This window comes from Trachymyrmex septentrionalis, unplaced genomic scaffold (assembly GCF_001594115.1).
Source record: "Trachymyrmex septentrionalis isolate Tsep2-gDNA-1 unplaced genomic scaffold, Tsep1.0 scaffold79, whole genome shotgun sequence".
NCBI classification, from domain to species: domain Eukaryota; kingdom Metazoa; phylum Arthropoda; class Insecta; order Hymenoptera; family Formicidae; genus Trachymyrmex; species Trachymyrmex septentrionalis.
The window spans coordinates 361533-376132 of NW_017305977.1; the positions used below are offsets into that span (position 1 = coordinate 361533).

Consider the following 14600-nt stretch of genomic DNA (forward strand, 5'->3'; position numbering starts at 1 on the left):
GACACATGATGGAAATGTGGATTTGATCTTGAGTGACCAAAATCTGATCAAGATCATTAATGTTTTTTTAAATAGAAATCCCTATTGTTTATTATATATTCTTGTAGCTTATTTTGAAAGCTTTTCAAAACACTATAATGAAGTTACGTTTCATTGAGTACTTTCCGAGTTATGGAGCTTAAAAGTTACTGCCGGCGTTATCTATGTACGCATGCGCGTATGAGCGGGATTCTTACACGTCTTCGCGATTTATCCATACTACTTGGCATATGCTCACGCGTGCGGACATGTGTCTTATCTTAGTTGGCCATTGATACAGGATACTGATCAATAGATCAATGATCGGTCTTGCCTTAGTTCGCCGGATCAGTCCCGATCTTGCCTTAATTGGTCGGATCAGTGATCGGCTTTGCCTTAGTTGGCTGGATTAGTCCCGATCTTACCTTAATCGTCCAGCAAACGAGAATGGATTGAAATGAATTGAAATGGATTCAGATTTTCAGAAATATTAATTCACGAATGTTAAAATGAATGCTTTTCAATCCTGAATGCATTTTTATTCATTTATAGGAATTACATGGAGCATATCTCTATGCCTTTCAATCTAAAAATAATATTAGCTTTTTCTGTGCATTGTGAATACTGTCCAATTCAAAATTTTGAATAGGAAATGCAGTTTTTCAATCCAATTGCATCCAATTAAATTTAATTGAATTCAATTGAATCCAATTAAATCCAAAAAAAGTATTCGCTATTTAAAATATGTATTTGGGTAGGAAAAAACTTCAATCCATTTTAATCTATTCTCTTTGCTGGGAGGATCAGTGATCGGTTTTGCCTTATAATTTAACAAGTACTTAATGAAAAGTAACTTTATTATAGTGTTTTGAAAAGCTCTTGAGATAAGCTATATAATAAAAAAATAGGAGTTTCTATTTCAAAAAATATTAATGACCTTGACCTGATTTTGACAAGGTCACTCAAGGTCAAGGTCCACATTTCCATCATGTGTTTTTCTTCAAGCCATGCAATTTTCGTTCGAAAAATTTTTCAATAAAATCATTAATTCGTGAGATAATCGATTATATCATTTAAAATAAAACACCTTGCGTGCGTGCGTGCGTGCGTGCGTGCGTGCGCGTGCGTGTGCGTGTGCGTGTGCGTGTGTGCGTGTGCGTGTGCGTGTGTGTGTGTGTGTGTGTGTGTGTGTGTGTGTGTGCACAGGGCGAGGAAAAAGTACCGAGACACCTAAATAACTTTTGAACGGCTCGAGATAGAGGACTGAAGTTTATAGGGATGCAAATGTCATCATAAAATCTATCATTTAATACCAAAAACGCTTACTTTAATATGCGGGGCCTATTAAAATCGGGGCGAAATTTTGTAAAAAGTTAATAAAATTGTATAAAAATTTTGAAAAATTCTGAAATTTATATGGAATTCTAACTGAAAAATTATAGAACAATTCTAAGAAATGTTTCACCAGGCAAATTTTTAATGTTGACCGCATACTGGCAAAACTTCCGGGCAAAATGTAATTCTGCACACAGGAGTACGATGACGCGTTCTTAACAATTTGGGTAAACTCGTTAATGGTGTTTCCAACATTTGCGACCTCAAATATGTGTCTATATCCCGAAATTCTATCAGCAAGTAAGAAATGAATTCATCCCATATTACTTTGCCTTTAAGTCTTGTATCTATCTGAATTGACAATTATATTTTTAAAAACATTTTTTTTAAATTGAAAGAAGGTAGAGATTAACTAACTTTATTGAAGAAAACTTGAAATTCGTCCTGCGATATTTTTATTTCGAGGATGTTACGAAAAGCATCATATAGTTGAGAAGAATCCACCTCCCCATTCTCTGTTGTCTGTATCCAATTATAAGAAAAAAAATCATAAAAAGCATTTTTGCGAAGAAAAACATTTAGTTACCAAAAAAACATTGTGTAAACGTGTCAAAGATTGCTCGGTACATTGCTCTTGTATAGTTTTGTTCCCGAAAAATCGTTCGAATGCTTCTTGTATACTACAATGGTAATGCTCATATACATAATAAATAATAACTATGTATATATAAATTGCCACAATAACAGTTGATTATTTTTTCACTTACCTTGGACGATTTTTATCAATAAATGCCATCGCAATTACAATTTTCTAATAAATGAAAAAATTTGTTTCGTATATCAAAAGCATATCAGGAATATATCTGATAATTTTATCCATTCACGTTCCTAGAAATCGTCGAATATCGTCAAGGATTACATGAAATATTAATATATATCCATAGTCTTCCACTGTGTATGTGATGTATATGTATGTATCATTGATATATCATTGATGTATATATCAATTAAATAAAATTCGCCATGATATATATTCATTTCTCATGATTAAAAACAAATACCAATCATACCAATTGCATCGATTACTATCTTAATTATTATTACCCAGCAAATGAGAATGGATTGAAATGAAATGAAATGGATTCAGATTTTCAGAAATATTGATTCATGAATGTTAAAATGCTTTTCAATCTTGAATGCATTTTTATTCATTTATAGGAACATGTAATTCCTATCATATCTCTATGCCTTTCAATCTAAAAATAATATTAGCTTTTTCTGTGCATCTGTGTTCAATATGTGAATACTGTTCAATTCAAAATTTTGAATAGAAATGCAGTTTTTCGATCCAATTGCATCCAATTGAATCTAATTGAATCCAATTAAATCCAATTAAATTAAAAAAAAATATTCGCTATTTAAATTACGCATTCGGATAGAAAAAATTTCTATCCATTTTAATCCATTCTCGTTTACTAAGCAGCACAATGGTACAAATCTATGATTGCTTATGTATGATGCAACTTGCCATAAATTTGTCTTCAACGATTTCGAATATACCGACATTATAGCAACATGCAGACAATTGGCTGCGTTCGGAAACGTCGCTCGGATGCCTCCAATGCCTCGGAGTCATTGGGCGAGTTCAAGACAGCAAAGCGACTAGGCATGCTTGCCGAGCGAATGAGCATAATTGATTCTCACTTGTAGATCCAACCAATCATATTTAATTGCTTGGCGAGCAGACCTAGCCGCTTTGTCGACTTGAACGTGCCCATTATCCGTTCTTGTTTAACATTTAATGTTAAACAAGGACAGATGATGACTCCGATGAGGCATCGAAGGCATCCGAGCGACGTTTTCGAACGCAGCCAATGTGTATACACACACACGCACGCACGCACGCACGCACACATATATATATATTGCAGCAGTTTAACAGCAAGAGAGCTGCATAAATTGTTGCGTTCAGCGGACTCAACAGTTGAATGAGTGCTCGCTGCTATTGGTGTATTCTTTCAGATCTAATGCTGATTGGATGATCTAAAAAAATACAGCGAGCTCTCATTCAACTGTTGAGTCGCTGAACGCAGTCAATTGGTGCATCCAGAAGCACAATTGTTCACTGAGCGCTCAGTGAACTCAGTGAGCAATTGTGCTTCTGATTGGCATATTCCATTAGATCTAAAAATATAGACCACACAGATACAAGAACTCACTTAGCTTCTAGATGCACGACCGCTCGATTGGTCTATATTTTAGGATCTAATGGAATATGCCAATCAGATGAAAGAGTTCATTGAGCGCTCAGTGAGCGGTTGACGTTCTGTATGCATCCATTGTTATCTTGCATTGTCAACAATATGACAGCATTGTATAATGCTGCATATTATTATGGCAATATGATGGAAATAGTATGAATTTTAATGATAACGATTTTAAATGTTAGCAATTTGTTATTCAATGTTATTATATTGTGAAGGTATCATCATATCATCAAGTTGCTAACAAATGAGGACTCAGTTGCTGCAATTCTAGTAGCAACATACTTAGTAAACATGTCAGCAACAAGACAGACACATTACTATCTGGGTGACTAATCAATGTTCTAGTGGCTGGCTTATAACTCGATTCTTTATATTATTTTGCGAAAAAACATCTATATATATACACTTTTTTTTTAAAACTTTTTAACTTTTCGAAGAAAAATTCCGAAAAAATTCTGTAAGCTTAATTGGATCAAAATGAACACTTTTTGTCTCTTAAACTTTTTGATAAAATCAATAGTTTTTTATTTAAAAATGTTTGTTCTTGAAAAATGATTATTTTTATGATTATTTTTCTCACAAATTAATCATTCAATCAATATGAAAAAAAAGCGAATATATTCGGCCAATCTTAGGCTCTGCGCATAATGGAGGAATATTCTTTCTTAGTTATATTGTGCGCAAGCTCTTAGACTATGACAAGAATTTTATTTTATTTCGATCTGTACTATTATCGACAGTAAAAACTTTATTATAATAAAGCTTTGAAGTCGCGTCTACGGCGCGTGAGCGGTCTCAAATTAGTCCAAGATCCCACCCCGAGTTTGTACACCTATCGCGTATGCAGATGAAATGTAAAAAAAATCGAAGTTTGTATTGAGGATAACACTAAACCGCAAAAGTATCTAAAAAAAAGTGGTCAGGAATATTAGTAACTACGTTTTTGATTAAAAAATTTTGAAAAAATGATCCATCGCGTATGTTTATAAAAGGGGTACCGTTGGAAAGAGGAGGATCTGTAGATTACGAAAATGGTAGGGTGCCATCTTTAAAGTGGTCACAACCCTTTGGCAGCTAGGATAAAGAAGGTGAGTAATGAATGAATTTTTGTTCATTAAATATACCCATTGCATAGTTCAATAATTTTTGCACTAGGTCGTAGCTTAATGTTTACTCTTTACGGAATAGGGTTGCCTTTAAAAAACTGCTACAAAATGAGGGTTGCTAGTGTTTTAGAAAATTCGCCGGCTCCAGCCGGCGAAAGCGAGTTCAAGATAGGAGCTGAGCCCGGCTCCGGACTATGATTAAGGACGCAATAACTGATGGTTGAATGTATGCGTGCGAGTTTGTGTTCATCATATACGTTCCATTTATTCGCTCTCTTTATCCTGGCTGCCAGAAAGTTGTGACCACTTTAAAGGTCGCACCCTACCATTTTCGTAATGTACAGATCCTCCTTTCCAACGATAGCCCTTTTATAAACATATGATGGGTCATTATAAATATATGATGAGTCATTTTTTCAAAATTTTTTAATCAAAAATGTTATTAATGATATTCCTGACTACTTTTTTTTTTACATCCTTGCAGTTTAGTGTTGCCCTCAACACGAACTTCCATTTTTTTTACATTTCACCTGCATACGCGATAGGTGCACAAACTCGCGGTGGAATCTCGTACTAAATGGGTACATTCAGAAACATGACCGTTCACTGAGCGCTCAATGAGCTCTTTCATTTGATTGGCATATTCCATTAGATTTTAAAATATAGACCAATCAAATGAAAGAGCTTACTGAGCGCTTAGTGAGCGATTGTCATTCTGAATGCATCAAATGTTTCAATGCTGAATTGTGAATTGGCATTACGACTGGGCACAGCGCTTGTTTGAAAATTGAAATATTTGCTCTGGGATATAAACATTTATAACACACGAGTTTTTAATATTTTTATTACACTTTTATGCCTTGAGATCATCTTTATTATCATTATCATCATCTTTATTTACGCTGCTTTATAAAACATTGACAACCGTTTGATGACGATTTTTTAAGAGTTTATACGTTTTCAAACTTTATAAAAACGTTTACAAAACACCATTGAGTTTGAAATACTTTCAGAACACTTATAAAATACAGTACATATCGTTTCATGAAAGTCCTATAATGCTAAAGAAACACTTTTCAAAGATGCTCAGTAAATGCTGATGCACCTTCGTGCAGAGAGTTCACTGTCAGACTTTTCATAGCAAACGCTTTTCTCAATACCATGAGACAAGCATTTTTTTCCGTTCAACAAATGTTGTTTCAATATGGCGAATTATTGAGTCTTAGTAAACGTTTTGCAAGGCGTTTACAAACGGCTTAAAAGATGCCCAAAAAATGTTTTCTTCAACTCCATAACACAAGCATTTTTTTCCGTTTAGTAAACATTCTTCTACATATCTAATTTTCAAGTGCACAACATCGCCACTAAAGGGACACAGTGAAATTCAATTGCTCGCATTTAAAAAAATCATATCGAATAGAATAAAAAGCATAGTAAGATGAGACTTCTCAGTGAAAAATTTTGTACTTTTTTTTTTTTAATGAAATGTCTGAATTTAGCAGACTTAACACTTGAACTAAACGCTCATGCAAACAATAACATTCATAAAACTTCTTATTTTTGTCAGGACGCAGACGTGCTTTTAGAGTCTCATTATGATAATAAAGTTTTCTGTTAATAACACTATAGAGTAAAATAAAATAAAATTCTCGTTACACTTTAAGAAGTTTAAGAAAGGTCAAATATTTTCGTTTTTCATTCATACTCATTAGAAAATTAGTTTGTGAGAAAAAAATTCATAAAAATAGTTATTTTTCAAGATTGGACTCAAGGACTTTTTTATTTCAAAAACTATTGATTTTATAAAAAAAATCTAAGAGACAAAAAATGTTTATTTTAATCCAATTAACCTTACAGAATTTTTTCGGAATTTTCATTCAAAGTTAAAATTTTTTAAATAATTATTTTTAACTATTCAACGACTACGTAACAAAATAAAGTATATATAGATTTTTCGCAGAATAATATGAGGAATTGAATTAAGTCATTTGCAGTCACTAGAACGTTGGTTGGTTGGTTGATTAGTGAACTGAAAATGGGGGTAAACCGCTCGCCTATAAAGTAAAGAAATAACTTGAAATAATCAATAATTTCGCTTATGTTTGTACGACAGCTGTAAGGAAAGTGATTGCTCAAGGTATAGTATAGTACTCTATAACAATCGGATCAATGCTACGAAATTGATACATATTCCATTCCGAGGAAATTCAGGCTTTGTTGAACATGGAATTATTTACCGCTTTGAGTTTATTCAGTCGACAAAAGTACGAGACATGCGCTGCAATATGCACGGATTTGTTGAGAAAAAATCCGCTGGATCAGGTATATTTCTCTTTATTCCTTATGCATAGAATAGTAATTCTCTCTCTTTACGAATCAGTCGTGACATATGACTTCGTTACCAGGCCGTATGGGTTCTAAAAATGCGTGCTTTAACGCTGCAAGTTTACGTGGACGATATTGAAGGCGAGGAAGAGGGAATCGCCGAGACCTTATTAGATAATTATGCGATATCAACGATGCCCAGGCCAGGTACTTCGTTGAGAAATCCTGGCACCAGTTACACTGGTCAAGGAGTACGCCCTAAATCACAATCCGGTATGTCAGAGTTCATCTGAGAAAATTCCAATTTTTTTCTAATTATTTTTTTATTCATACATTTAAAAATTAAATCCTATATTGATATCTTAAAGGCAGACCTGTTACTGGAGTAATACGGCCTGCCACTCAAGCAGCAATGTCTCAATCGATTGAGCAGGCATTGAGAACACCGAGAACAGCAATGACTGCTAGGCCAATTACAGCAAGTTCAGGGCGCAGTGTTAGGTATATTATAAATTGTGATTTGTATGCGCGTAATCTTAATTGTAATATCAAGAAAAGATTAAACGAAGTTTTCTTCCAAGACTTGGCACAGCGTCAATGTTGACAGAACCTGGTGGACCATTTATCCAATTATCGCGATTAAACATAACTAAATACGCTAATCAGCAAAGCATAGCAAAACCATTATTCGAATATATATATTATCACGAACATGATGCGAGATACGTGAGTATAAACATTATATTGATAGATATCACACATAGAGATATTATAATATTTTAAATTAAATATTAAAATATATTCATTGAATATATCACAGGCACTGGATTTGGCTGTTCAGGCGACGCAGGTCTGTCAATATAAAGATTGGTGGTGGAAAGTTCAACTGGGAAAGTGTTATTATACTTTAGGATTGGTAAGAGATGCAGAGCAACAATTTAAGTCGGCGTTGAAGGATCATAAAAACATCGAAACGGTCTTGCGACTGATCAGAGTCTATATTCGGCTCGATCAGCCAGTGGCTGCTCTGGATACATGTAAGAGAGGCCTCGAGCACTTCGCGAACGATGTTACGATCCTCACGGAGATGGGCCGCATATTTGAGGGTCTGAATAATGCGACGATGTCCATGAAATATTACAAGGTAATCGCGCAAGAGGACGCTTCTCATACCGAGGCAATTGCCAGTATAGGCATGCATCATTTTTACAATGATCAACCGGAGCTAGCTTTGCGTTACTACAGGTATACATATATATTAAATGTAATATATATAAAGTTAAACATGAAGAGATATATGTAGATCGTATACATTCTTATTTTGCAATGATTTATTTTTTTAAACTCACTAAGGCCCGGTTGTACCAACGTTACTTTGACTTTAAGCGAGACTTAAAACTCTATCTATCTCGTTTTAAATCCGAAAAAGAGACACAGATAGACAGAATTTAAGCCTTGTTTAAAATCAAAGTAATGTTGGTGCAATCGGGTCTAAGTGATTAGATCCATTTTATCTTTAACGCTTTATTTATACATATAAGGGAAAGTTACTTTATAAAAGTAATTCGTTATCGTTATTCAACAAGTAATGAATCGTTACAATTTCTGTTACTTTTTCATCAAATTTTGATCTCTTTTTTTTAGAATTGCAAAAAATTAAATAATAAGAATCTTATTAAACTATACATGTGAGAACATAATCAATAACAAGGCATAAAATTGTTTTGATCACTAATTTACCAGTTCAATACGGGATCTATTTAGTGGTTATGATAGTGATGATGGCGTGATTAATGGAAATATGGTCAAATTTTTTTCTTTTGAAATTCGCTTATGCAAATTCCATACACATGTATTGTACGTGTATAAATACGTGATAAAAGTAACGATTGTATCTGTTACCGTTACCCATATAACAAAATAACAACAAAGTTACCATTAATGTTACCGTTAAATAAGGAAATATTACATCGTTACTGAAAAAAATTGCAACGAGATGTTACAAGTAACGACGTTGTTTCCCAATCCTGTACATAATATTAAATTTCGATAAATAAACGTATATATGTTCCAGGCGCCTTTTGCAAATGGGCGTACATAACGCGGAGTTGTTTAATAATCTCGGGCTTTGTTGCTTCTATGCTCAGCAATACGATCATACTATATCATGTTTCGAAAGAGCATTAAATCTCGCTACTGATGAGAATGTGGCTGATGTGTGGTACAACATCTCTCATATTGCTATTGTATGTACAACTTATCATCGTTTTAAAACAAATTATATAAGATGGATGCCATTTCAGACGCTGGGTGATCTGATAATGGCCGAGGAGTGTTTGAAACTAGCCATCGCAAGCGATAACAGACATGCTCTGGCTTACAACAATCTCGGTGTAATAGAAATGCGCAACGGAAACGTTACTGCGGCGAGAACATATTTTCATGCAGCAGCTAACATCGCTAGTTACGTGTATGAAGCGCACTTCAATAGCGCGCACTTAGCTTACGAGGTAATTGTTTCCAATATACTGTGACAGATGCCAAACATATACTACATATTTGTTCGATATATATACAGGTTGGAGACCTACAGACGAGTTATATCGCAGTACAAAAATCGTTGAGTGCTTATTCTATACATTACGACAGTAAGATACTTTTACGGAAGTTGCAAAGATACTTTTCACATATATGAAATAAACAATGAAAGTTTCTTATATTCTATATTGTATTATTTTATTGTAACATATGATTTAAACGTAATTTATGTACATAATATACAAAAGATACAAATGTACTTCGAACTTCTACACCTTCTAAATTTAATGTTACAATTAAAATCGGAATTTGGTAAAAAAAATAACAATAAATGATCAAAAAATTTATGGAAGTTTAAGAAATATCCAGATTAAGAAATATCCAGTTTAAATTAACGTTGAACTCATACTACAACGTTTTTTTTCTTATCAAGTCTGTATAAATATATACCAATCTGACAAATTTTCCATTCATGGAGAAAGAATCTATTTTTGTATTGACATTGAGAATTTATCTGAATTGCAGTGTGCATTTAGTGAGATTTAAATATAATTAAAAGTCTCTTAATATAATCATAATTGACATATTGAATGACTAACAAAGGGAATACCAGGTGGGGTTAGGGATTTTGATGCGTTTTATACAGGCTATTCTTGAGCGAAAAAAAAATGATACGTAAAATCGATTTCTTCGAAACTATGGGCCAATGGCTGAAACGGCCGGACACATATCGTTTTTTTTTTTCGCTCAAGAACAGCCTGTAAAAAGCGCATCAAAAACTCCGACCCCGTTACCTGGTGTTTCCCTTGTAAGATAATAATAAATACTTGTCTATATTATACTTGTGTATTATTCACAAAAGCACAATATTGGAATATGTCCAAATGCAGGACTTGGAAAATATCATGTATGAAAAACATTGCATCACCTTTTGATTATCTTTTGTCATCTCCTGATATTTACGCGGAAGGTCGGAGCAATGCGCAGTCTTGTAACAGATTAATTATTATGTTGCGTTTTATGTAGTGTGGGATATAACTAGCCATGATATAACAAAATAAAACAGGAAAATTGGATATACTGCTAATGCCTTTCTGCCTGTGGGCTGACTGTCGCCAAGGAATGCCATCGATGCTGAAATATTAATAAATTTTAAAATAGTAATTCTTTTGGGTAATGATTTATAATGGAAAGATATAAGTTAATCTTACTAGAATTGGTGTTATACTTACCATACGTTGCCCACAAAAATCCAATCATGCTGATCACCAACCTAAGAGTAAATAGAAGGCTGCTTTGCTGCACTATTAGTATGATTCTGCATAAAATTAGAGCGATGGCAGTCGGTAATAAGCAATACCCTAGGACACAAACGCTTTGGAAGAAAGATCTGTAAATTTAAATATATTTGTTATCATACATAAATAATAATTTCACAATTATTTCAATAATTAAAATCAAATAAGTCAAAATTTACAGTTCATTTACTTACATATTTCCACCCAACAATTTCGAATTCAATGTAACAACCATAGATCCAATCCATACAATAACAAACACTTCTGCAAATTCAGGCCCTCCATCGTTTGAACTATCTGCTATGTCAGTTGAACCTTGCAATATCCTAAATGTAGTGCAATTGTAAATCAACATGTAATTTTTTCATATATATCCATGACATCTATATAAATATATCTTACATTGCCATAAAAGTACACAATATTAATGGTCCCCATAAATCCCCTGAAATATGCAAACGTATTGTATAATGATCAGTCACCTTTTTACTAACAGAGTTCTGTCATTCATAGACTCACATTCTTTCAGTAAACTTTTCTTCTCTTTAGGATATAAAACATGGAAAAACTTCTTGCCCACCGCTCGAACGTCCCTCAACTATATCAGATAGAATGATAATTATATCACACATATGCAATAAAAATGTCAAAGTATATATACTTATAGGAAATTCTCCAGTGCGCAATGGTTTGTTATAAAAGAATGACAGTTTATTATATTGAGTAAATTTGAATATAATTCTTGAAATATCTCTATGTGTTATTTTTCAATATTTAAAAAATATTTTGAGATTTCGTTTTAAATATTTTTTCCTTGAGGTACCTTATTCAAAGCAACAAATTTAATTAGATTACAATTAAAGTTTATGCAAACGAAAAATTTTCATGAAAGTTTAAAAGTTATCGGATATAGCGGTGCTCATTTACAGTATGTTATTTTAGATTATAATTCATTACAAATAAATAGTAATATTGAAAGATTATTATTATGTCTTAATTCTGTTTCTACGAATGTAAAATTAACTTTAAAAGTCTTGATTCAATTTATTCTTTATCTTTCTCAAATTCTAAGAATTTCAAAAATTAAACAAGATGAACAGCAATTCAAATCAAGATCAAAGTTAATCGTTTTTATAATCATTAGTATAATCAGACTTTATTGCTTTAAAGCACGGTTAATTTCGTTGCGCTACAAAGGTCGGTATTCATAGTCAGTTCTTATTTTAAGACCATCTTAAGTAATGTCTTAAAACGGTTTATAAGGTGGCCATCTGATTGGTTCGTAATATCTCAAGAACTTAAGATAATCTTGAATATAAGAACTATGCATACCGAAGTGGCCTTGTGTAAACAGATTAGCTTTTTTCGTGACATAATGAAATGATCTGTGCATTTTCGATCTTATTTTTTCAAATTTGAAAGTTTGTTTACTCTCCATATATATTATTATTTGAAATTTTATAGTTATTACTATTTTATATAATTATTAACTATTGAAAAGTTTTCAGCAAGAGACACAGTTGATGCAATGTAACAGTGAATCACTGTAGTATATAAATTCATAAGGAATTGTTTTCACGTTAAAATGCTTAATTTTCCAATTGTTGTAGTTTTCCAATTATTGTTCACATCGTGGTCTTTAAAATGGTACTTTAATACTGAATCATTTTTATCTTTGTTGTTTGTCAATATTAACTCTCCAGAGCTAATGGTAAGTCTACTATGATCTACTCAATTATATTCTTTGCAAATTTGAGAATTACTGCTAGAAAAATAAATTTCGTATTCATTTTTTTAAATATTAATTATACCATTGATTCCTTGAAAATAATTAGTGCCTTTCAATTTCATGTTAGACTTTGTATCAGCTGTATCACTGTCGCCTCTCCTTTTACTAATACTTTATATTTTTTCTTTTCTATTTTTGTAATTTTAACATCGTTTAAATTCAATTTGTAGGTGCATGCAATAAAATTATTATTGTTATTATAAATCAATATAGATTAAACATAAGTTTCACAAACCCAGCATCAGTAACTGTATTACTGGAATTCTACAATGAGTTGGAAGTCTTAAGTAGTCCTAAGTCTTAATCAGTGAAGTTGGCCAATAGCCAACTTGTACGACTAGGATTAAGGTACACCAGTTGCACCAATGTTACTTTGACTTTAAGCCAAACTTAAAACTAAGAGATAAGGTTTAAGCACAAGAAGTCTCCAAGAGATGGTAATAAGTCGTATATCATACGCCGAAGCTTGTGCATTACTTACGTCTACAACTCAAGTCTCTAATGCCTGTTCTACAATATATGGCAAATCATGTTGTCAGAAATTGGCTAATCACAGGTAAGTGCAAGAAGAATAATCGACTATGATTAATTTCTTACAGCATATTGCTTACGACTCTATTGTAGAACAGGCCTATGTAAGTATTACGACAATTCTTGTGCTCAGACCCATAAGATCTGACTGTGTAAATGTACAACATACATGTAGTAAAGAGCACCAATTATCGGTCAAAGTTAGATGTTATGAATGTAATATATATTTTTAATTTTTAAATTTAATTATCTCAAATGTGACTGTGCGCCAAAACATTCGGATATTAACCACAATCGATCTAGACGCTAATAATATAAATATGATGAGGAGCCGAAACATTCCGACATTCCTATATATGAAATAACCCCCTACAATTAATTCGGTAAAGAACTTATTGCGAAAAATATTACTTCAGCCAGAATAAAACTGTCTCGTTTTAAAGCAAAAGAGAGACGAGAGAGCTTTAAGCCTTGCTTAAAGTCAAAGTAACATTGGTGCAATCGAGCCTAAGACTGGTTAATGCTTCCGATTACTGACTCATTGTAGAACCCCCATTATAGATTTTGATGTCAGCTTCAAAATTATACAAGGATGAAATACTTCATTATTGCATTGTCATCTATGTCTCTTGTTAGCAAAACATCTACTTACAATTGTATCTTTAATAGGTTCATCTAATGTATTAAATTCTGGTTCTCCTAAAGTCGACCTCTGTTTTGTACCAACTGTCATCTCACCCTCAACATGTTGAGGATCAACAACATACGTGACATCATCATACATCTGTTGAATGTAATAAAAAACATTGAAAGCAACGTGTGTTTGACAAGAATGTATCTATGAAATCGTATCCTTCGATTATACTCGTCACAGCGAGTCTCAGTAAGCAGACATCGGGACACGATGACGTTTGGTAAATCGTAGTGGATGATACTTGCGTCGAGCTTCGCTTCGCCATCCATCGCCGCCATATTCGCCACTGACTGGCGTAGGGTAGAATCGTTAATCGGAGCTAGGATAAAGTGTAACGTCGACGATTTCGCGAGCGATGCACTCCAGGCATATCAAGGAAGAGACGTCGTGCCGACGATCCTTGTCCGCGCGCGACAAGCTCGCGGTAGAACAGAATGCACACGTGTTTCCTCAGCTCGCCGATTCGCGCTTACTACGATTAGTTATCGGCGACAAAGCCGTTGAAGCCACGAAGACGCTGCATTTATCCGATTGCGATGTCGCGTACAAGCATTCCTCCGGCTACGAATTCAACAAATCGAGAATATCGAGACTATCAATGTTGATTCTCAATGATTTGAAGGACCGAGAGACGCCCGAAAGGAGAGAACGGCTCCAGACGGTTTGGTACATCGACAGGTGGCATTAGTGTCGCCAGTG

At 33.5% G+C, this 14600-nt stretch overlaps 3 protein-coding genes across 5 annotated transcripts in view; 1 reads left to right on the top strand and 2 right to left on the bottom strand.

The window, feature by feature from the left end:
- The window catches only part of LOC108754355 (WD repeat-containing protein on Y chromosome), a 9259-nt gene extending 6986 nt beyond the window's left edge, over nucleotides 1-2273 (bottom strand). The window contains exons 1-4 of the mRNA XM_018496599.1: nucleotides 2121-2273; nucleotides 1940-2033; nucleotides 1771-1875; nucleotides 1513-1704 (exon numbers count right to left, since the gene is read on the bottom strand). Of these exons, the coding sequence (XP_018352101.1) occupies nucleotides 1513-1704; nucleotides 1771-1875; nucleotides 1940-2033; nucleotides 2121-2149 (420 nt within the window). The 5' untranslated portion in view covers nucleotides 2150-2273. The remainder of the gene's footprint in view (nucleotides 1-1512; nucleotides 1705-1770; nucleotides 1876-1939; nucleotides 2034-2120) is intronic.
- A 4473-nt stretch (nucleotides 2274-6746) lies between these two features.
- LOC108754357 (tetratricopeptide repeat protein 8) lies at nucleotides 6747-9746 on the top strand. Of its 2 annotated transcripts, XM_018496603.1 has the most exons (8): nucleotides 6747-7048; nucleotides 7132-7324; nucleotides 7420-7552; nucleotides 7633-7777; nucleotides 7872-8296; nucleotides 9126-9297; nucleotides 9355-9561; nucleotides 9630-9746. In XM_018496603.1, the coding sequence occupies exons 1-8, from the start codon at nucleotides 6950-6952 to the stop codon at nucleotides 9744-9746; spliced, it is 1491 nt and encodes a 496-aa protein (XP_018352105.1). In that variant the 5' UTR covers nucleotides 6747-6949. The 2 variants fall into 2 exon arrangements, with proteins under 2 accessions (XP_018352105.1, XP_018352106.1); XM_018496604.1 differs by lacking the exon at nucleotides 9630-9746 and having other exon boundaries at nucleotides 9126-9272; nucleotides 9355-9414.
- A 281-nt stretch (nucleotides 9747-10027) lies between these two features.
- LOC108754359 (protein YIPF6) lies at nucleotides 10028-14565 on the bottom strand. Of its 2 annotated transcripts, XM_018496606.1 has the most exons (7): nucleotides 14147-14564; nucleotides 13860-13991; nucleotides 11407-11485; nucleotides 11290-11332; nucleotides 11082-11213; nucleotides 10822-10979; nucleotides 10028-10723 (listed from the first exon to the last, which is right to left on the bottom strand). In XM_018496606.1, exons 1-7 carry the CDS (start codon nucleotides 14177-14179, stop codon nucleotides 10608-10610), a joined length of 693 nt encoding a protein of 230 aa, XP_018352108.1. In that variant the 5' UTR covers nucleotides 14180-14564; the 3' UTR covers nucleotides 10028-10607. The 2 variants fall into 2 exon arrangements, with proteins under 2 accessions (XP_018352108.1, XP_018352109.1); XM_018496607.1 differs by lacking the exon at nucleotides 13860-13991 and having other exon boundaries at nucleotides 14147-14565.
- Between the last annotated feature and the right edge of the window lie 35 nt (nucleotides 14566-14600).

Bases quoted from the DNA above. Each gene is read 5' to 3' on its own strand.
- LOC108754359 (XM_018496606.1), bottom strand. From the start codon at position 14,179: ATGGCGGCGATGGATGGCGAAGCGAAGCTCGAC. The intron at 11,333-11,406 runs GTGAGTCTATGA...TGCATATTTCAG, and splicing joins GAAAAGTTTACTGAAAGAAT to GGGATTTATGGGGACCATTA. The intron at 11,214-11,289 runs GTAAGATATATT...CACTACATTTAG, and splicing joins TTGTGTACTTTTATGGCAAT to GATATTGCAAGGTTCAACTG.
- LOC108754357 (XM_018496603.1), top strand. From the start codon at position 6,950: ATGGAATTATTTACCGCTTTGAGTTTATTCAGTCGACAAAAGTACGAG. The intron at 8,297-9,125 runs GTATACATATAT...TATATGTTCCAG, and splicing joins CTAGCTTTGCGTTACTACAG to GCGCCTTTTGCAAATGGGCG. The intron at 9,298-9,354 runs GTATGTACAACT...ATGCCATTTCAG, and splicing joins ACATCTCTCATATTGCTATT to ACGCTGGGTGATCTGATAAT.